The following is a 15590-nucleotide window of genomic DNA, read 5'->3' as shown; positions in this document are numbered from 1 at the left end:
CCGCACCGCAGCCCTCCGCGCGGGGCACGGGCCGGGCGGCTCCCGGGGGCGCCGGGCGGGGCTCTGGCTGCCCCGCGCCTGTGAGGCGGCGGGACCCCGCGGCAGGCACCGCGCACTCCCGCCGGCGGGGCGGCTCCGCCGCCGTTGCCTGGCAGCGGCCGGCCCGGCCTTCCCCTCCGCGCCGCCCGGGGATGAGGGCCGCCGACTGGTGCCTGAGCTCGGCGGGGGCTGCCCTGGTCCTGGCCACCTCCAGCGACGAGCAGCACCCCGCCGGCAGCGTCCTGGACGGGTGAGGGGCCCGGAGGGGGCGCGGGCCCGGCGGGAGGCGGCCGCTGCCCCCGGGGTCCCTCACGGTGCCGCCCTCCCCGCCGCGCCCTGGCCTGTGCCTGCCCGCTGCTGCTGCAGCACGGTTGAACTTTTACGTATTTATTTTAAACCTGTGGGACCCCCGCAGGTTCCGAGTCCTCCTGAGGTGCTGCTCGGGAACGGAGCCTGAACGTCAAAGCATTGATACCTGCGGAGAGCTTCCCCCGTGCTTACCGGGCTTTGCTTAAAGTACCCCCAGTAAAAACGGCTCTGCAGCTTTATTTTTTGTTTGTTTGAGGACAATGTTTCATCAGGATGGTTGTAGATGGAAATGATGCAGGGGTTTTGTCCTGTCTCTCCACAGAAGTTCAGAAACGTTTTGGACGACGACAGGCATGTTCCCACAGGAATTCATTGTTGGTTTTCCTAAATGTGTAAAAATCGGCAAAGTCACGATCCAGTGTTACTTGGGTAAGATTTCATGTGCCGCAGTAGGTAATATGTACTTGTTAAGGTGGGTGTCTGTGCCTACATGTACATTCTCACAGTAATGTCATAATCTGTAAGGAGCTGCTTTTACCAGGTTCATAAAGGTGAAACTTGACAAAGTAATTGTCCTTCATGTCCAAAGTTGTTCATAAATAAATAAAAAAATACAAAATCTACCCCACCAGCACTTAGTTGTTCTTCTAACACCTTGTATTGAGCTTATAGTTAACTGCTTTATTGCACAGTGATGGCAGTTCTAATTTAATGGACAGGACTACAATACTTACTCTTTTAATGATTTTTTTTTAATATTGATTTTTATAATTTCGTATGACAGATCTCTCTTAGTCTTTTTTGGAAAACGTGAGCTCAAAAACAGAAAGGACTGTTACAAGGTCAGAGCATGAGCAAAGGCTACATAAAAGTCCTGAAAATTTACTGTTTGTCCAACCTGGAACACGAGGGTGGTGGTTGTATTACCTGACCCAGAAGTTAGAGGAAGAATGGATTAATTAGTGCTTTTAAAGTGCTTTGTAGATGAAAAGTGATGGATTAAATATAATTGTCAATAAGAGAATCAGAATTTGTATTGATGCTTCATATGTATTTTAGTGCGGACCTTAAGGATTGAAAGAAGCATATCTGAAGACCCAGTAGATTTTGAACAGTGCATTGAAAAAGGTAAGATTGTGAATCTGAAGCAGCAGGGAATCTGTGGGAATAATGTTGATCTTTTCCAGTGAGTCATTTTAACCCCCTGTCTACTTGCTGAGTAGTCAGGTGTGGCTTGATGATTATTTTGTTAGATATTAACTTAATAGGCACATTTAAATGAAGTTTGTGAACACTGCTGGTCTCTGTAGCAGTTTGGAGATGTAAAATGCTGTATAAGGGCTAAAAGCACTACTTGTGCATTTGCTTTTATGTTCCAAAAATTAAAAACAGACTTACATAGTCTAATAGAGTTTCCTGTATATAGCCATTTTTATATAACAGCCGTTTCCTGCATTGTTTGGTTTGTTTGTTTTGGGTTTTTTTAATGCCTCTTGGGTGACATTTTATAAAACAGTGTAATGAGTGGGATATATACACACTGGGATATTACAAAAAGTATTTGTTCTTTTGTTCTCTTAAATCACCTTGTTTAAAAAAAGAAGAATTTTTGTATGCAGTGTAAGTTCATGGTTCTTAAACTCTCTCAGACTCTGAAGTCCAGTGGAAACTTCTCACAGCATTGCACGTTGTTCTTCATTATTTGCTTTAAAATACATTTTCCAGATTTGCAACACACAGAAGGACAGCTTCAAATGGAAGAATTTCCAGTGAGTATTTACAGTCAGTAGCGGTTCATGAAATGGGATGTCTAGACTAACTGGGGAGAAATCGTGAAAAACCAAAACATGTTTTTATTGGCAGTTATTATTGCTAGGTTGATGTTAGATACAGGAATTTGTAGGTCATGATATGAAATTGCACTTCCTGACTGCTCCTTTGTAGATTAGGGTATGAAATTGCACCTGCCTAGTGCTCCTAACTATGTGAGAGAGCTCTTTTCAGAAGTGTGGCAATCTTTCCTCCTTCAATTGTTGCCTTTAAGGCTGCAGTATTCAGGAGGGAAGGGAATTTTTTGAATTGCTGTCATCTAAATAAACTCCAAAGCTGGCTAGTGGTATTGAAAGGGCTTGATTTATGTGTAATTTGAAAACAGATGCAGAAATATCTAGATCCTTCTGTCTAAAAAACTTCTGCAGAAGTTGTTTGATTGTTGTGTTACTACAGAGAATGCAATAACATTTTTTTTCCTTCTACAGCTTCCTGATTGCCAAGCCACTTACTTGCGTTTCATTATCAAATCAGCCTTTGATCATTTTGTGTCAGTGCACCGGGTGATGGCAGAGGGCACAGCAGAAAACACTTAAGTTCCACTTAAATTTGTACATCAGGTTTTTTTTATAAAGAAGTTACATTTTTTTATCTGTAGTGCAGAGAATATTTATTATTAAAACCTTGTATTAAAGTGTTTTTTGAAGGTATGGATGTAGTATGTATTCCCCCACTACTTTAATGTATGTAACAGAATGCAATCACATAGGTTGGAAAACACTTTAAAGATCATAGAGTCTGACCTAAGTGTAGTACTATTGTTAATTGTAGTGACAGCTTTCTAGTTTTATAATCTAGACCATTACCCTAGAACACTTCAGCATAACTGAGTCTGTTTAAATTAGTATGTTTATATCAGGCTTTCAAAATGTATGAATTAAAACTTGATGTTCTGTAAAAATTTCCCTTGCACTCTTGAGTTAAATAGAAAGAAAAAAAAAGTGTGAAATACTTAAAGGGTGGGGGGTATTACTTCCTACTGTCAAACAAATCCTTCAAAAGTTCTTAAATTGGCAACTTTCTCATCAACACAAACTTAGGAGATTAATAGGATGAATATAAACATCTACTAACGCTTAGAAATAACCCAAGGAAGGAGAGGGGTGGGGGTAAATAATCGAAAGCTGTATGAAATGCTCTGATAGATTTTTAATAATTGCAGATTATTTTTCTTGTTTCTACAAATATTTTCTACAATCGGGTCACAGCCGCCTGTGCTTTATGCTATGACTGTCATAACAAATATCAATAGAAACAAATGTAAATAGAGATTGTCTTATTCAGAAGCCTTCTGAAGTCAGTGGAAGTGACTATTTAGGAAAATTGTACGTATACAAGAGAAAGAGAACCTTAATAACGTGAAATCAGTTGTTTTGCATGCCAGTCGACTTTTGCAAATGCTACCACGCTGAAGTTCATCCTGCACAATATTCCTTACAAATGTAAGCGTTGGTATCCAGTCCTGACAGCTCAATGGACCCAACTACTATTCATCACTGCATGTTGTGTAAGCATAGTAAGATACTACAGTGCAGTAGCTGGGGTTGTGGTGAGACTTGAAAACCTAGGTAAAGAGGTGATGAACCACATTATAGGTGTTCTTTAGATGTACACATAGTATTCTTTTTCTTGTTGTCTCAATATATTATTTTTAAATTCTTCCTTACACTCATGTCTATGAAAACTTATTAATTGAGGTTTTTTTATCCAGACCATCTTTACTCTGAAGTCCTTTTCTTTTTCTATTTCATTTTTTCCAGGATGGCACGTATTTCCTGGGGGTGATAATTCCAAGGCCCCACTCCTCCCTGCAAAGGCAATAAAATCATAGTGATGCTCAAGCAGTCAAAGCAGAAGTCCCTTAGAGCTTGGCTGTTGCACAGAACTGTGTGCGGGTGTGCATGGGCTTCCTTTGCATGGCAGCCATTGAATGGGAGATGGTGTATGCACGGGTTATATACCCTGCTGTGTAACTGGGACAGGGCAGTGTAACTGGATCCTGGAGTTGGAAAGCATTCTTGGATCTCACAGCTTAGATGTACTTAGGTTTCCTAATGAGCAAAAAGATAAATATTTGAGCAAGACTGAAGTGTACATAAAATATGTACATTATAAAGGCCCGGACTGGTTTTGCTGCAAGTCCTTTTCTCTCCACTGTTACAGTGAATTGTGAAATTTTTAGCTCCTGAAAAGAACGAAATGCTGACTGTTAAATGTAAACCATCCTCAAATTATTTTGAATTAAAAAAATCTCAATATATTGTGCTTGTTATTATTTTTTACCTTGTAGATGACTTTCCCTCCTTGAAGTAGATACAGTCGTTCTGGCAATGCAGCATATTTTGAACTGCTCAGGTTTTCCATAGTGTCTAAAACCACTGGACATAAAGGATTATTTTTCTGAAGAAATTGTGCTGCAATTTTTCGATCTTCGAGGCTTCTGTGATTTTTAATAACAACATTGTTTTTAAAAGCCCATCCATCTAAAACAAATGAGAAAGGGATTTAGCAAGGAACACTTTGAATATCTGTTGAGGGTGGGAATGTACCCTGTCATATCCCAAAAAACTGTGTTACAAGAATACTGCAGTTTACTCCTAATGCCAAAACTTGCTGTGAAATGAAAGCCCCGCCCCCCCTCAGAGTATGAGAGCTCTACCGCTTTTGAAATAAATGGTCTCAAGATTTATTTTATTTTTCTTTAATTTCAGTAAACTGTATTTTTCCCCTGCCCTGGATTTGGAAATATTTGATGTATTTTAGCTGAAATTTTCCCACATAAATCAACCCTAGAAAGGTATCAGGTGGGGGACATACATCCTATTTGGGTACAGTTTGTCAAAATTATTGGCACAGGGAGGATTTTATAATGGTAAGTAGTGCTATGAGCTGGTGTCTGTTCATTCTGCTTGACCCTGCTAGTTAAGCCAATAAAACATACTTCCAGATCTGTGAGAAGTGAAACATTTGAGCCAAAGCGCCCCTTCCTTTTGCAGGAGTATGCAAACGCACATTCGCATACAACTCTTCCTAGTAAAGCAGAAACTAGTAAAAGGTTTTGATGACTATTACCTGCTTCTCAGCTACTGGGAGTGATGTACTGTTAGAAAACTTGAAAACTGTAAATGTTACGTTTTAGACAACTGCCTTAACCCTGGGATAAAATCAGCACCAATGTGTTACTTAGAGTCCAGTGTAGATAAAGGAGCATGTATAGTCTGTTTCCTAAATTTTTCAAATTAGAGGCTGCATCCTGTTCCTGAAACATGTTAAAAATGGATTATTTTTTTAAAAACACATGATGACATTGTACACTTAACCTTTGTTCTATGAACTGCTTTTTTATTACTTTTTTTTTTATCCTTCCAAAAGGAGCTGTACCAACACTGAGAGGAAGTTTGTAAAGATAGAACTATGTGTTCCACCTTCACAGAGATGAGTGTCTTCAGCAGGAGTACCTTGGTGTAAAGTCAGATGTGTGACTAGTATCTTTGGAGAATTAGGGATACAAACTGGTGCCTAGATTTGGTGTTGCAACTTTTGATGTGAGGAAGGTTTCTTCTCCATTTGCAGTTACCTCCTTTGCTAACAGACTTCCTAAAGGGAATGATAGGTGTCTGAAGTTTTGGTAGGCATTACTGTGATGTTTGTACTGTACCTACTGCGTGAGCTTCTTCGATGTAGATGATAAGGAAATCTGCTATTGAGCTGAAATCTTTGATGAGCTTGTTGAACTCATCAAATTTTAACATAAATGAAGGTCAGGTGCAGCTTCCAAAATTCAAGATTAAAGGTCTATTATCTGGAAAAAAAAACCAGGACAGTTGGTGGTTAAAATAGTGGAGGGAGGAAGGACAGAACTGAGTGTGTGTACTGAATTCAGCCTCTGCCACAGAGTTTCCAGGGCAATGGTAGGCTAAGTCAGCTATCCCATAACTTTCTTCTTAGGACATTAAAATTGGCAGCAGAACATCTGCATCTAAACAGAACAGGCATAAAGGCGCTTGCTTTTCCCTGGTGCGGCTCTGACCTGTGCCAGATCCAGCAATGAGCTTAACGGAGGGGGACCCTTTCCTTGGTAAAGCCCAGTGAATACAGGAGGGCTGGTGCAGTCATGCGGCTTCTCTCGTGTCCTCATCAGGAGAGCCGATTCGCAAATTAGCCACATTTTGGGATAGGGAACTGATCTGAAATGGATATACAGCATGCAGCACATCACAGCCTCCCCGAGATCCTTAGTACAAAGGAAATGAAAAAACACTAAACATCATCATCATCTGCAAGGTTTTTCAAAGGACAGCAGCTCAGGGATCGAGATACAAGTACACAGTCCTGACGCCTTTTAATGAGCTGACAGGACATGTCTTGATTTTTTTCAGAGGCATCGGTTCTAGCTGAGCTGAGTGAAAGCTGCAGACTTTTCAGTCATGCATCACAGGCTTTCATGCTTTCAATGTATTTCTGCAATTTCCTGTCCAAACAGAACTCTGGTTATATATTATTTATTAAACTAATGTTACACAAGCCACTGGCAAGAGTGTCTGTGCAGTTGCTTACAAATTAACACAGCGTATGCCCACAGGTGTTAGCATCTGTTTGCAAGGCCTCAATGTGAAAGAATTTGCAGGATCTTAAAGCACCTCTTTTAGTCTATGGTTATGCTAAATTATCTGAAATTTGTTCAGATTTTCCTTCTGGCCAGGTTTAACTTCAAAAACTGCTGCTAACATAGATCCATATCCTGAAGAAGCTAATAAAGAGGGTATCTCCCTGTAGATGTTGTGTATCTCTTTTCCAAATTTGCATCCTATTTTCTACATAAATATATGTATCTGTATCTATATATAATTAGGAAAGCAGAGTTAGAGAAGGATGCCATTCCTCCCGTGGGGATCAAGACTGCAGCTTAATGATTAATTCCATGTTCTACAGAGATCTCAGTGGGAGGCAGTGGACAAAGTACACAGCAGCTACTTTTTCTCCTGCATTATTTCTAGCCACTTTGAATCTGGAAAAAAACCCACTGTGTGCTTTCCAGGCTTTAAGCTGGCTAAGGGAGCTGGTGTGGACTTTATGTACAGGGAATGACAGCCAATATTCTTGAATCCCTGCACATGGTTCTGGTTCCAGGTCTTCTCTCCCTAAAACAAATCATTATCTTGGTTTTCAGTGACATGGTATTTCCAGACAGAGCCAGCATTTGCGAGAGGTTCCTAAACGTACTGGCATGAAGGGATATTGTAGCCGGGGTGATAAATGTGGGTTATTTTTGAAAATCAAGAGGCAGACAGCTGGAGTGACTGTGCTGCATCTTTTCCATCAAGGGAATGCTGAGTCTGGTTTGCCGTGTTGTGCACTCTCATGCCAGCTGCCTGTCCCTCTTCTCAGTTATTGTCTTAGCAAACCAAACCCGTCTACACAGCTGATTTACTGACCTTGCATGAAGTCGAAGAGGCGACAAACTTCCCCGCTTAAAGTCACCACCGGCGTGTTGGGAGCAGGATGTCCCTCAAGGGCTTCATCCTCCAGCCTCTTCCACTTTACCTTCAGCACAAAGAGCAAATACTTGAAGCTGAAAAAAGTCGGACCCCAGTTTTCGTAGCTGAACTTCGGGTTCTCATTCATTCTGCTTTTTTCACCCAGTTTTAGGATGTATCTTTTCATGGCATTGGGGAACAGTATCATCAGTGTTTTGCCAACAACAACACACATAGTAACATGCAGAAGAATCAGGATTTTTTGTAGGAATGCCCTGATGCCAAACATTGTGGTGGGCAAGGTCTGACTGCTTCTGATGGGAACACACCGTGACAGCGGGGCAAAGGTAGAGGGTGAGGGGAAGGAAAAATGTTCACGTGTTTGGCCACATTTCTGCCTTGCCCTGCAGGCTGTCACCTCTTCGTGGACTTCAGCATCTGCGTGAGGTGCCTGCCAGCCACGCTATCTCCATCTACACCAAAGATGTTAATTACAGCGGCGGCAGAGTTTTAGTGCTAACCGCTTCGTTACAAGGCTTATTCACAAATATGTTTTTTACTAATTGGAGGAGCTGAACCAGGATTTTCCCAGAACCACAGACTGAGAGTTACATCAGCAGTACCTGAGGGTCTGACCCCCCATGTGTGGGACTCGGTGCTTGCACGCTCGGTGCCATCGATGCTGGCGCTGGGAGTCCCGGGCTGATACAGCCAACTTGCATTCTGCATGTGCTGTGCCAACGGTGCCCTGTTCCTACTGCTCTGCCGCCTCTGGTGCTCTGCTGCATGCCGGTACTCATCGCTTGGGGTTGGAAGGATGCCCCAAAAATACAGGGTATTATATAGGGGGGTATATATATATATATATAAAAGTAGGGTATACCCCCAAAAGATAGGAATAATATATAAAAATTATAAATTACCAGAAGATGTAAGATACATATATAATAGAACATATAAACATGTAGCTATATAGGGTATTATATAGGGGTAGATCCATGTAAAAAATAGGGTATACCCCCAAAAGATAGGGATAATATATAAAAATACAAATTATCAGAAGATGTAAGATACATTTATAAGAGAATATATAAACATGTAACTATGTAACCTATGTCTGTATATAGCATTGGCAATTACAGCAGCCGCTGCCCAGAGAGGCGGCGCGGCCCGGGCCTGCCTTGCGTACCGCGGGCCCTTTAAGGGGACGGGCGGGGGTGAAAGCGGAAGCGGCTCCGATTGGCCGGCGCGGCGAGCGTGCCCGGTGCGTGTGTGCCGAGGCCGAGAGGCGGGGGGGAGCGGGGAGCAGCGGAGCGTCCGATTGGCTGCCGCGGCGCAGCGTCCGCTGCCCCTTTAAGGGAGCGGAGCAGCGGCTGCTGCTGGGAGCGGTGGGGTCGTGGAGCTGAGGCAGTTGACCCGGTGTTACAGCGGGGCCGCGGCCTGCCCTGGTGGGGGGCGGTTGGGTTGGGTCGGCGCTGCCTTCCGGGAAGGCCGAGGCCGTGGGGAGCTGCTCCTCGGCCAGGCGGGTGAATGGCGGCGGCGGATGACCTCAAGTTCCAAGGTAAAGGCGGATATGGCAGGTGTGAGCGCGGCCCGGCTGAGGGAGCGGTGGGACGTGCCGAGCCTCGGGAGCCTTCTGGGCCGTCCCTGGGTAACGGCTTCCCTGGAGCGCTGCCCGGAGCGCCAGGGCTGCCTCCCGGTTCCCGAGGGGGAATTGTGCTGTGGGTGACACCCGCTGTGGTGGCAGCTGAAGGCGGGCAGCGGGCGATGCGGAATGGTGTGTGGTTTCAGGCTGACTGAATTTTCGGAAAATAAATTCGGGTCTGGAAAGACTAGTTTTTGGAGAATATATTAAATTTCCCCATTTCTAAAGCCTCTCCAGAGAGGCAGTCTCCCCTTGTCCTTGCAGGGACGTGCTGGTGCTTGGGCTGGGGCTGATGGTGGGAAGGAGAGGTGGGCTTTGGTGCTGCTGGTTCGTCACCATGCAGGCAAATTAGCAGAAATGACAGCCTCACGCTTCATTAACTAAGTAAACGTTCAGCTTGACCCAAGCCAGCTTGGGCTGTACAACACAGGTTGCACCTGACATGCTGAAGCTGGTGTTGTCTCTTTTCTTGGGCTGCATATGGGTCTTAATGTAGTTTTTTGAGCCACAAGAACAAAAATTTTGGTAGCTTGATCATCATCACCTGTCTTGTAATGTACTTATTTACAGAATTTGACGATGCAGCTAATTTGCTTGCAGCAAATCCTGATGCTACCACAATAAGCATTGATGAGCCAGTTGAGATCCCCAAGAATCAGCACGGCCGTCTGCAGGAGCCAGGGAGAGAAGAGGATGATGAATTACTGGGGACCGATGACACCGATAAAACAGAGGTAATGCTCTTACATCTGCAGTGTCTCCACTGGCACACATATAGGTGGTGCCAGCAACACTGAGAGATTTCTAGAGGACATCAGGGATTCATGCTGGGTGACTTAAAACTCTTGCTTCTTCTCTGTCACGAGTTACTTTCTCAATAGTGGAGCTGGCAGAAGCAAATGCGCGTTGGCTCTTCAGCTGTTGTGGTTTACGGCCTAGGAAATTGTACTGAAATGGTGGTGATGTAACTAAGCAAATAAGCCAGATGAATGCAGCAGCAGATGAAAACCTAGCACTGTGTTTGTTTCTGTTGGTTCTGCTGTGGGCTTGGCGACTGGCAGGAGAACAGGAGACTTTGAAACAGCCAGGTCTTGTCTGAAGGGTTGAGGTAATGCAGCCATCAACAATGCCAGAGGAACCTGTGATGCCAATGATGGCGTGTATTATAAATGATGTGGCAGAAGGCAGTGGCAGCTGCTGCTAATAAATATTAAGGGGGGGGGAAAGGGAAACTGTTAAATAATTCATAATTAGCAGCACCCTGTTAAGTTTGTTTTATGTCCGGGTACAGAAATCACTTAACTATTGTGTAAATGAAGTAATAGTGTAATATTTGTAACATTTTCCATGTTGCCTTTCCCACCATACAGCTGCTTGCAGGACAGAAGAAAAGTGCCCCTTTCTGGACATTTGAGTACTACCAGACATTCTTCGATGTGGACACATACCAGGTTAATACTCCACTCCAGATGAGAACTATTGTCAGACCTCTGTCTTATCCAGGCATTGAGGTTTTTTTCCTTCTTGGATTTTCACACAGAAAAATCTGTATGTTTTCATAGGTCTTGGACAGAATCAAAGGTTCGGTTTTCCCAGTACCAGGGAAGAATTTTGTAAGGCTGTATATCCGCAGCAATCCCGACCTTTATGGTAGGTATGAGGTGTGAGAGGTTCTCTTCTGTGCTAAATGTTTTGAGTTTGTCTTTATTTTTACTCGCTAAACTTAAAAAACAAGAGGACAGAGGAATTGTTATTGAACTTTTCTGTTTCCTTTTAAGGTCCATTTTGGATATGTGCCACACTTGTCTTTACCATTGCTGTCAGTGGCAATCTCTCCAATTTCTTCATCCATCTGGGCAAACCAACGTACCACTATGTGCCCGAGTTCAGAAAAGGTTTGTAAGTAGTCGATAAGTCCTGAGTTTGTGGGTTTCTTTCTTTAATTTGTTTTTTTCCAAGGCACTAATGAAGTAATACAAAAAGGGGTCACAGCTCTGATTTAGCAGTCTTCTGATTGATTGCTCTCTTTAAATTTAGAGGGATGTGAAATGAGTCCTTAAGGTGGGTTATAACTGGCAGAGCCCTACTCCTCCAGAGCATAAAGTGATTACAGGGTTTTAGTAGAGCAAGCAGGAATAATTAGCGCTATTTTTCTAGCCTTAGTGAATGCCCCCTTGTACAGAGAGTGAAAGCCCAGCAATGGTCACTGTGGTGCTTTTGGAGGTGCCTTTCTGGATCTGTGGCCTCCTAGGAACCTGCAGGCCTCGGACAGAAAATTACTAAATTACGTGTATCACCTACTGAGGGTTGGAAGTCGTTGCCTTCCAGCAAACTCAAAAATAAGCAAAAGATGCTCAACCGATAACATGCTCCAGAGAACTCGCGAGTGGAGCCAGTTGTCTATACCTGTCTTTGTAGTATGAAGGAGGCTGCTGTCCCTGCAGAGGAACATGGTTTTGTTTGTTTCCAAAATCCACAGCATACTCAGAAGAATGCTGCCACTTGGGAATCCAGTCACTTTGATATCAGATTTAACGCTCATGTCTATGTTCTCTTTCAATTTTTTAAGCATGTCTGCATTCTATTCTCATTTTTCAGTAGCTGCTAGTAGCCGAATTTCTATTTTTAACTAAGTTTTTCTTTCCTCCATGCTCTTCCTTTTACACTGAAACCAATGGCACTTTGTACACAACTGTAATAAAGAAATTGCAGATATCAAGAGAATACTTTCTGGAGTCTTTACTTTTAAACTAACTTGAAGTGCTGGCAAAGTAGTGGGTGTAAAATGGATGTAAATGCAAAGTTCTCAGTTTATTAATAATTAAAACTTTATATTTTGAAAGTAACTACAAAGGTAGCTTTGTAGTTTTAAGGCTAAAAGCTTCTACATGTTGGATTTTTGGCTAGTATTCTAAGTAGAACATTTAACCTTTTGTCGTATTTCCAGTATCCATAGCAGCAACAACGATTTATGCATACGCTTGGCTTGTTCCCCTTGCTCTGTGGGGATTCCTGATGTGGAGGAACAGTAAAGTTATGAACATTGTCTCCTACTCGTTCCTGGAGATAGTGTGTGTATATGGCTACTCCCTCTTCGTTTACATTCCCACAGCGGTACGTACAGCCTTAAGAGTGCACCTCTATTAGATGCCCTGCAAAAAGGTCCTGCTTTAGAAAATTTGCTATTTCTTGTAATATTGTTTGTATTGGTCAAAATCTTGGGGACTGGGCAAATAATTGGCTCCTTTTGCTTGGCCTAGAATAAAGCTTTTTGTTGAAAGTTGTGTAGTGTAAAGAATTGTCGTGGGTCAGGGAAAAGCCAAGCAAGGGTGCTGCTGGTGAGCCTGGCAGGCAGCCTGAGGCAACTTCAGGAACCATTCTGGGCCACTCTGGCAAGGAGCAGACCTTGGAGGGGGTCCCCGAACTCAGGGGACATATGCTTGTCTTATCCAGGAGCAAAGCTGTTGTTACTCTTTCCTCAAATAACAGAGACTATCAGATAAGGCAGAAGTTAATTTGTGCACAAATTGGCTGGAAGCGATGAAATGGCATAGAACAATGCATTAAATAAATGAATCCCTGTTTCACGGAGTCTCTTTAACAATAATTTTCCTCCCTTTTGCAGATTTTGTGGATCATTCCACAAAAAGTGGTGCGCTGGGTCCTGATGATGTTCTCCCTGTGCCTTTCGGGGTCTGTTTTGGTGATGACCTTTTGGCCCGCTGTGCGAGATGACAACCGGAGGATTGCACTGGCAACTGTGGGAGCCATTGTTTTGCTTCATGCCCTACTGGCTGTTGGCTGTTTGGTATGACACTGCCTTTCCTTTAATCTCTTAATTCCTGTGACTGGTGACACGTTGTGGTGCAGGGAAGAAGGGGTTGGCTCATTGCTGGAAAATCTTTTTTAATGAAGAAAGAAACAGTACTTCTGAAAATCTTCTAAAGTAAAATTTCCAATTATTTTAAATGTAGCAAAAATTGATGCCAATCTGATTTTGACAGTGCTAGTAACAAACTCAATAACAAATTACAGAATCGTAGAATATTTCAAGTTGGAAGGGGCTCATAAGGGTCATCAAGTCCAACTCCCACAAAATCACTCACAGAACAGTCTTAAATTTATCTGGAATTCATCATAATATCAGCAAAGCATTAATCTTTATAGTATCCAGTTGCAGTTTATTCCAGTGAGTACTATGCTTAGTCCTTTAAAATGAGTAAATGTTCAATATTAAGTGTGTACTTGGGAGTTTTATGTATGAAAACATAAACCTGCTAGAACTTAGTAAAGTATTGGTGTTATGAAATGGAAGACCCTATGCTACTGAAATACATAATGAATAGTGCTTAAATTATTTGTTGTTTCTTTGTTGCAGCAAGCAGAATATTATCATCCAGGCTTCAGTTCTGTTCCCCCAGCTTCCAGATTTGGTTCCCTCGCAGCTCAGCATGCAGGGAGGCAAAAAAAAAATAATACAACTCTTGCATTACCAGGAGACTTGCAGCTAACTTCGGTGGGGTTCCTGTCACTGGAGCCTGCCTGGAGCATCATCAGTTAAAACAGCAAACAGTCAAATAAATACTGTGATTCAATCCTTTCCATCACAGGCCTTCTTCAAAGGCCTTAGCTGCTGTTATGTGTAAAAGTATAGTTTAGAGCACCATTTTAGTTGCTAATCTGATAGCAAATGTGGATCTCTTCTGTTTTTATTTCAGTGCTGTGTTTGTATGTTGTGAACAATGGGTGTGGAAAGAAAGAGCTGGGATGAAGCAGAACTGTTTGTTTCTCTCTAAACAGTCTTTTTCTCCTCTGTAATAATGTAGGCATACTTCTTTGATGCCCCTGAACTGGATTTTCCTGCACCTATTATCCCTGTTCACAATGGAACAACAGTCGTAACAAAAAGTCAATAAATAAGGTAAGAATCCATTCTAAACTTTCTTCTGTAATCACCACAGACATCTTAAAACTTTTCCCCATTACTACAGTTGAGTGGAAAAGGGTTTAACGGACCAATTTTGCCAAATGGTGCCTGTATATAAATACCATTTATTAACTTTTTTCCAGTTTTTTTAATTTTTATGGCTATACTTAAGACTCTTGAGGAACAGAGACGTGTTATCTTTCTTTTCTTTGAAGTTTACTCTTGGCAAAGAAACGCATATTTAAATAACCTGCTCCAGTCCCATAGGTCACATGGGTGTTGGGTTTTTTTCCCCCTCAGTCCCCTAAACAAGCCCAAAAGTGTGTGTTAGAATTTTCACTGCACAGGTAAAACCTAAGCAATAAACTACTGTACTCTTATTTTCTTCTCCTTTTAACATTAAAAAGTAAACTGAATTTTTATCCCCTCAGTGTTTGTGACATGTTTCAGAACAGCTCTGTATATGGGGACATCCGTGTAGCCTCTGAGCAGGGCTGACTCCATCCCTACGGACTGCATTCCTGGTGTGGGATGGGTTAGGGTTTTGCTTCCTGGTAGCTGGGAGTACTGCCAGCGGCAGATGACATTTTGAGTTCTGTTGGAGACATGAGACATGGAGCAGGTCCAGGAAAAGGCTGATAGACATGCAGAGGCCAGGCCTCTGCAAGTACACCAGCCACAAGTGTGTATGTAGAAATTGGAGCATTTACTGACTAGAAGCTGTCTTAGATTAAAAAAAATATATTACTAAATGGCCAAATACGCCTAGCAAAAATGTTCATAAAAAATGACCAGCTGTGACACAATCTAATCATGCAGACCAATTTCAGAAGCTCTCCTTCTGCAAAATCAGTTTCTCATTCCGGGTGCCTATTAAGGTTCAGTATGATAGTAATGAATTTTAGTATTTGGATATCAATATGTGCCTTACTGCATCCTCTGGTGCCTGTGAGGAGCTGTAATATTCACAGGAGTTATTTGTCTCTTTCAGATTACAATGCCTGTTTCTCCATCTGTACAGTAATTTTATTTTAGATTATTTTTTTCACTGGAGACCATGGAAAGTGCAAGAACAGGGGGTGTGTTTTTAGTAGAAGAAAGGACAGTGATGTCCCATGGACTTATGGACATCTCCATGCTTACTGGAGACTGACTGGTTCCATGAGGAGAGTGCTTGATCCTAATCCTTTACAGTAGTTTCTTTTTTTTTTTTTTTAATGCTATCTACACTCACCGCACTATTTTGCCTCTGAATAAAGTGTTCTGAAGGTGATTGGAGATTCTTATTTTGTGGATGAATTGCCCAGTATGCCCCCTCAAAAGCCATTGTGAGGATTTGGTAATAAATGTGAAGGTGGGGTGG

General features: G+C 42.6%; 3 protein-coding genes across 4 annotated transcripts; 2 read left to right on the top strand and 1 right to left on the bottom strand.

Moving 5' to 3' along the window:
* Positions 1 to 45: 45 nt before the first annotated feature.
* On the top strand, positions 46 to 2828 carry IFT25 (intraflagellar transport 25). The gene is made up of 5 exons (XM_055724881.1): positions 46 to 289; positions 671 to 777; positions 1408 to 1476; positions 2074 to 2117; positions 2607 to 2828. Exons 1-5 carry the CDS (start codon positions 192 to 194, stop codon positions 2712 to 2714), a joined length of 426 nt encoding a protein of 141 aa, XP_055580856.1. The 5' UTR covers positions 46 to 191; the 3' UTR covers positions 2715 to 2828.
* Positions 2829 to 3883: 1055 nt separating this feature from the next.
* On the bottom strand, positions 3884 to 8001 carry DIO1 (iodothyronine deiodinase 1). Its single transcript, XM_005440372.4, has 4 exons — positions 7614 to 8001; positions 5837 to 5980; positions 4462 to 4661; positions 3884 to 3986 (listed from the first exon to the last, which is right to left on the bottom strand). Exons 1-4 carry the CDS (start codon positions 7942 to 7944, stop codon positions 3921 to 3923), a joined length of 741 nt encoding a protein of 246 aa, XP_005440429.2. The 5' UTR covers positions 7945 to 8001; the 3' UTR covers positions 3884 to 3920.
* A 1017-nt stretch (positions 8002 to 9018) lies between these two features.
* YIPF1 (Yip1 domain family member 1) lies at positions 9019 to 15500 on the top strand. Of its 2 annotated transcripts, none has more exons than XM_014280849.3 (9): positions 9019 to 9216; positions 9901 to 10034; positions 10671 to 10751; positions 10863 to 10950; positions 11079 to 11195; positions 12248 to 12414; positions 12926 to 13108; positions 14127 to 14221; positions 15219 to 15500. In XM_014280849.3, the coding sequence occupies exons 1-8, from the start codon at positions 9186 to 9188 to the stop codon at positions 14214 to 14216; spliced, it is 891 nt and encodes a 296-aa protein (XP_014136324.2). In that variant the 5' UTR covers positions 9019 to 9185; the 3' UTR covers positions 14217 to 14221; positions 15219 to 15500. The 2 variants fall into 2 exon arrangements, with proteins under 2 accessions (XP_014136324.2, XP_055580873.1); XM_055724898.1 differs by having other exon boundaries at positions 9020 to 9216; positions 9871 to 10034.
* Positions 15501 to 15590: the final 90 nt, after the last annotated feature.

The sequence above is a fragment of the Falco cherrug genome, chromosome 12 (genome assembly GCF_023634085.1).
Source record: "Falco cherrug isolate bFalChe1 chromosome 12, bFalChe1.pri, whole genome shotgun sequence".
Classification (NCBI taxonomy): domain Eukaryota; kingdom Metazoa; phylum Chordata; class Aves; order Falconiformes; family Falconidae; genus Falco; species Falco cherrug.
Note: the sequence above shows the minus strand (reverse complement) of the source record. Positions and strands in the feature narration are given on the sequence as shown.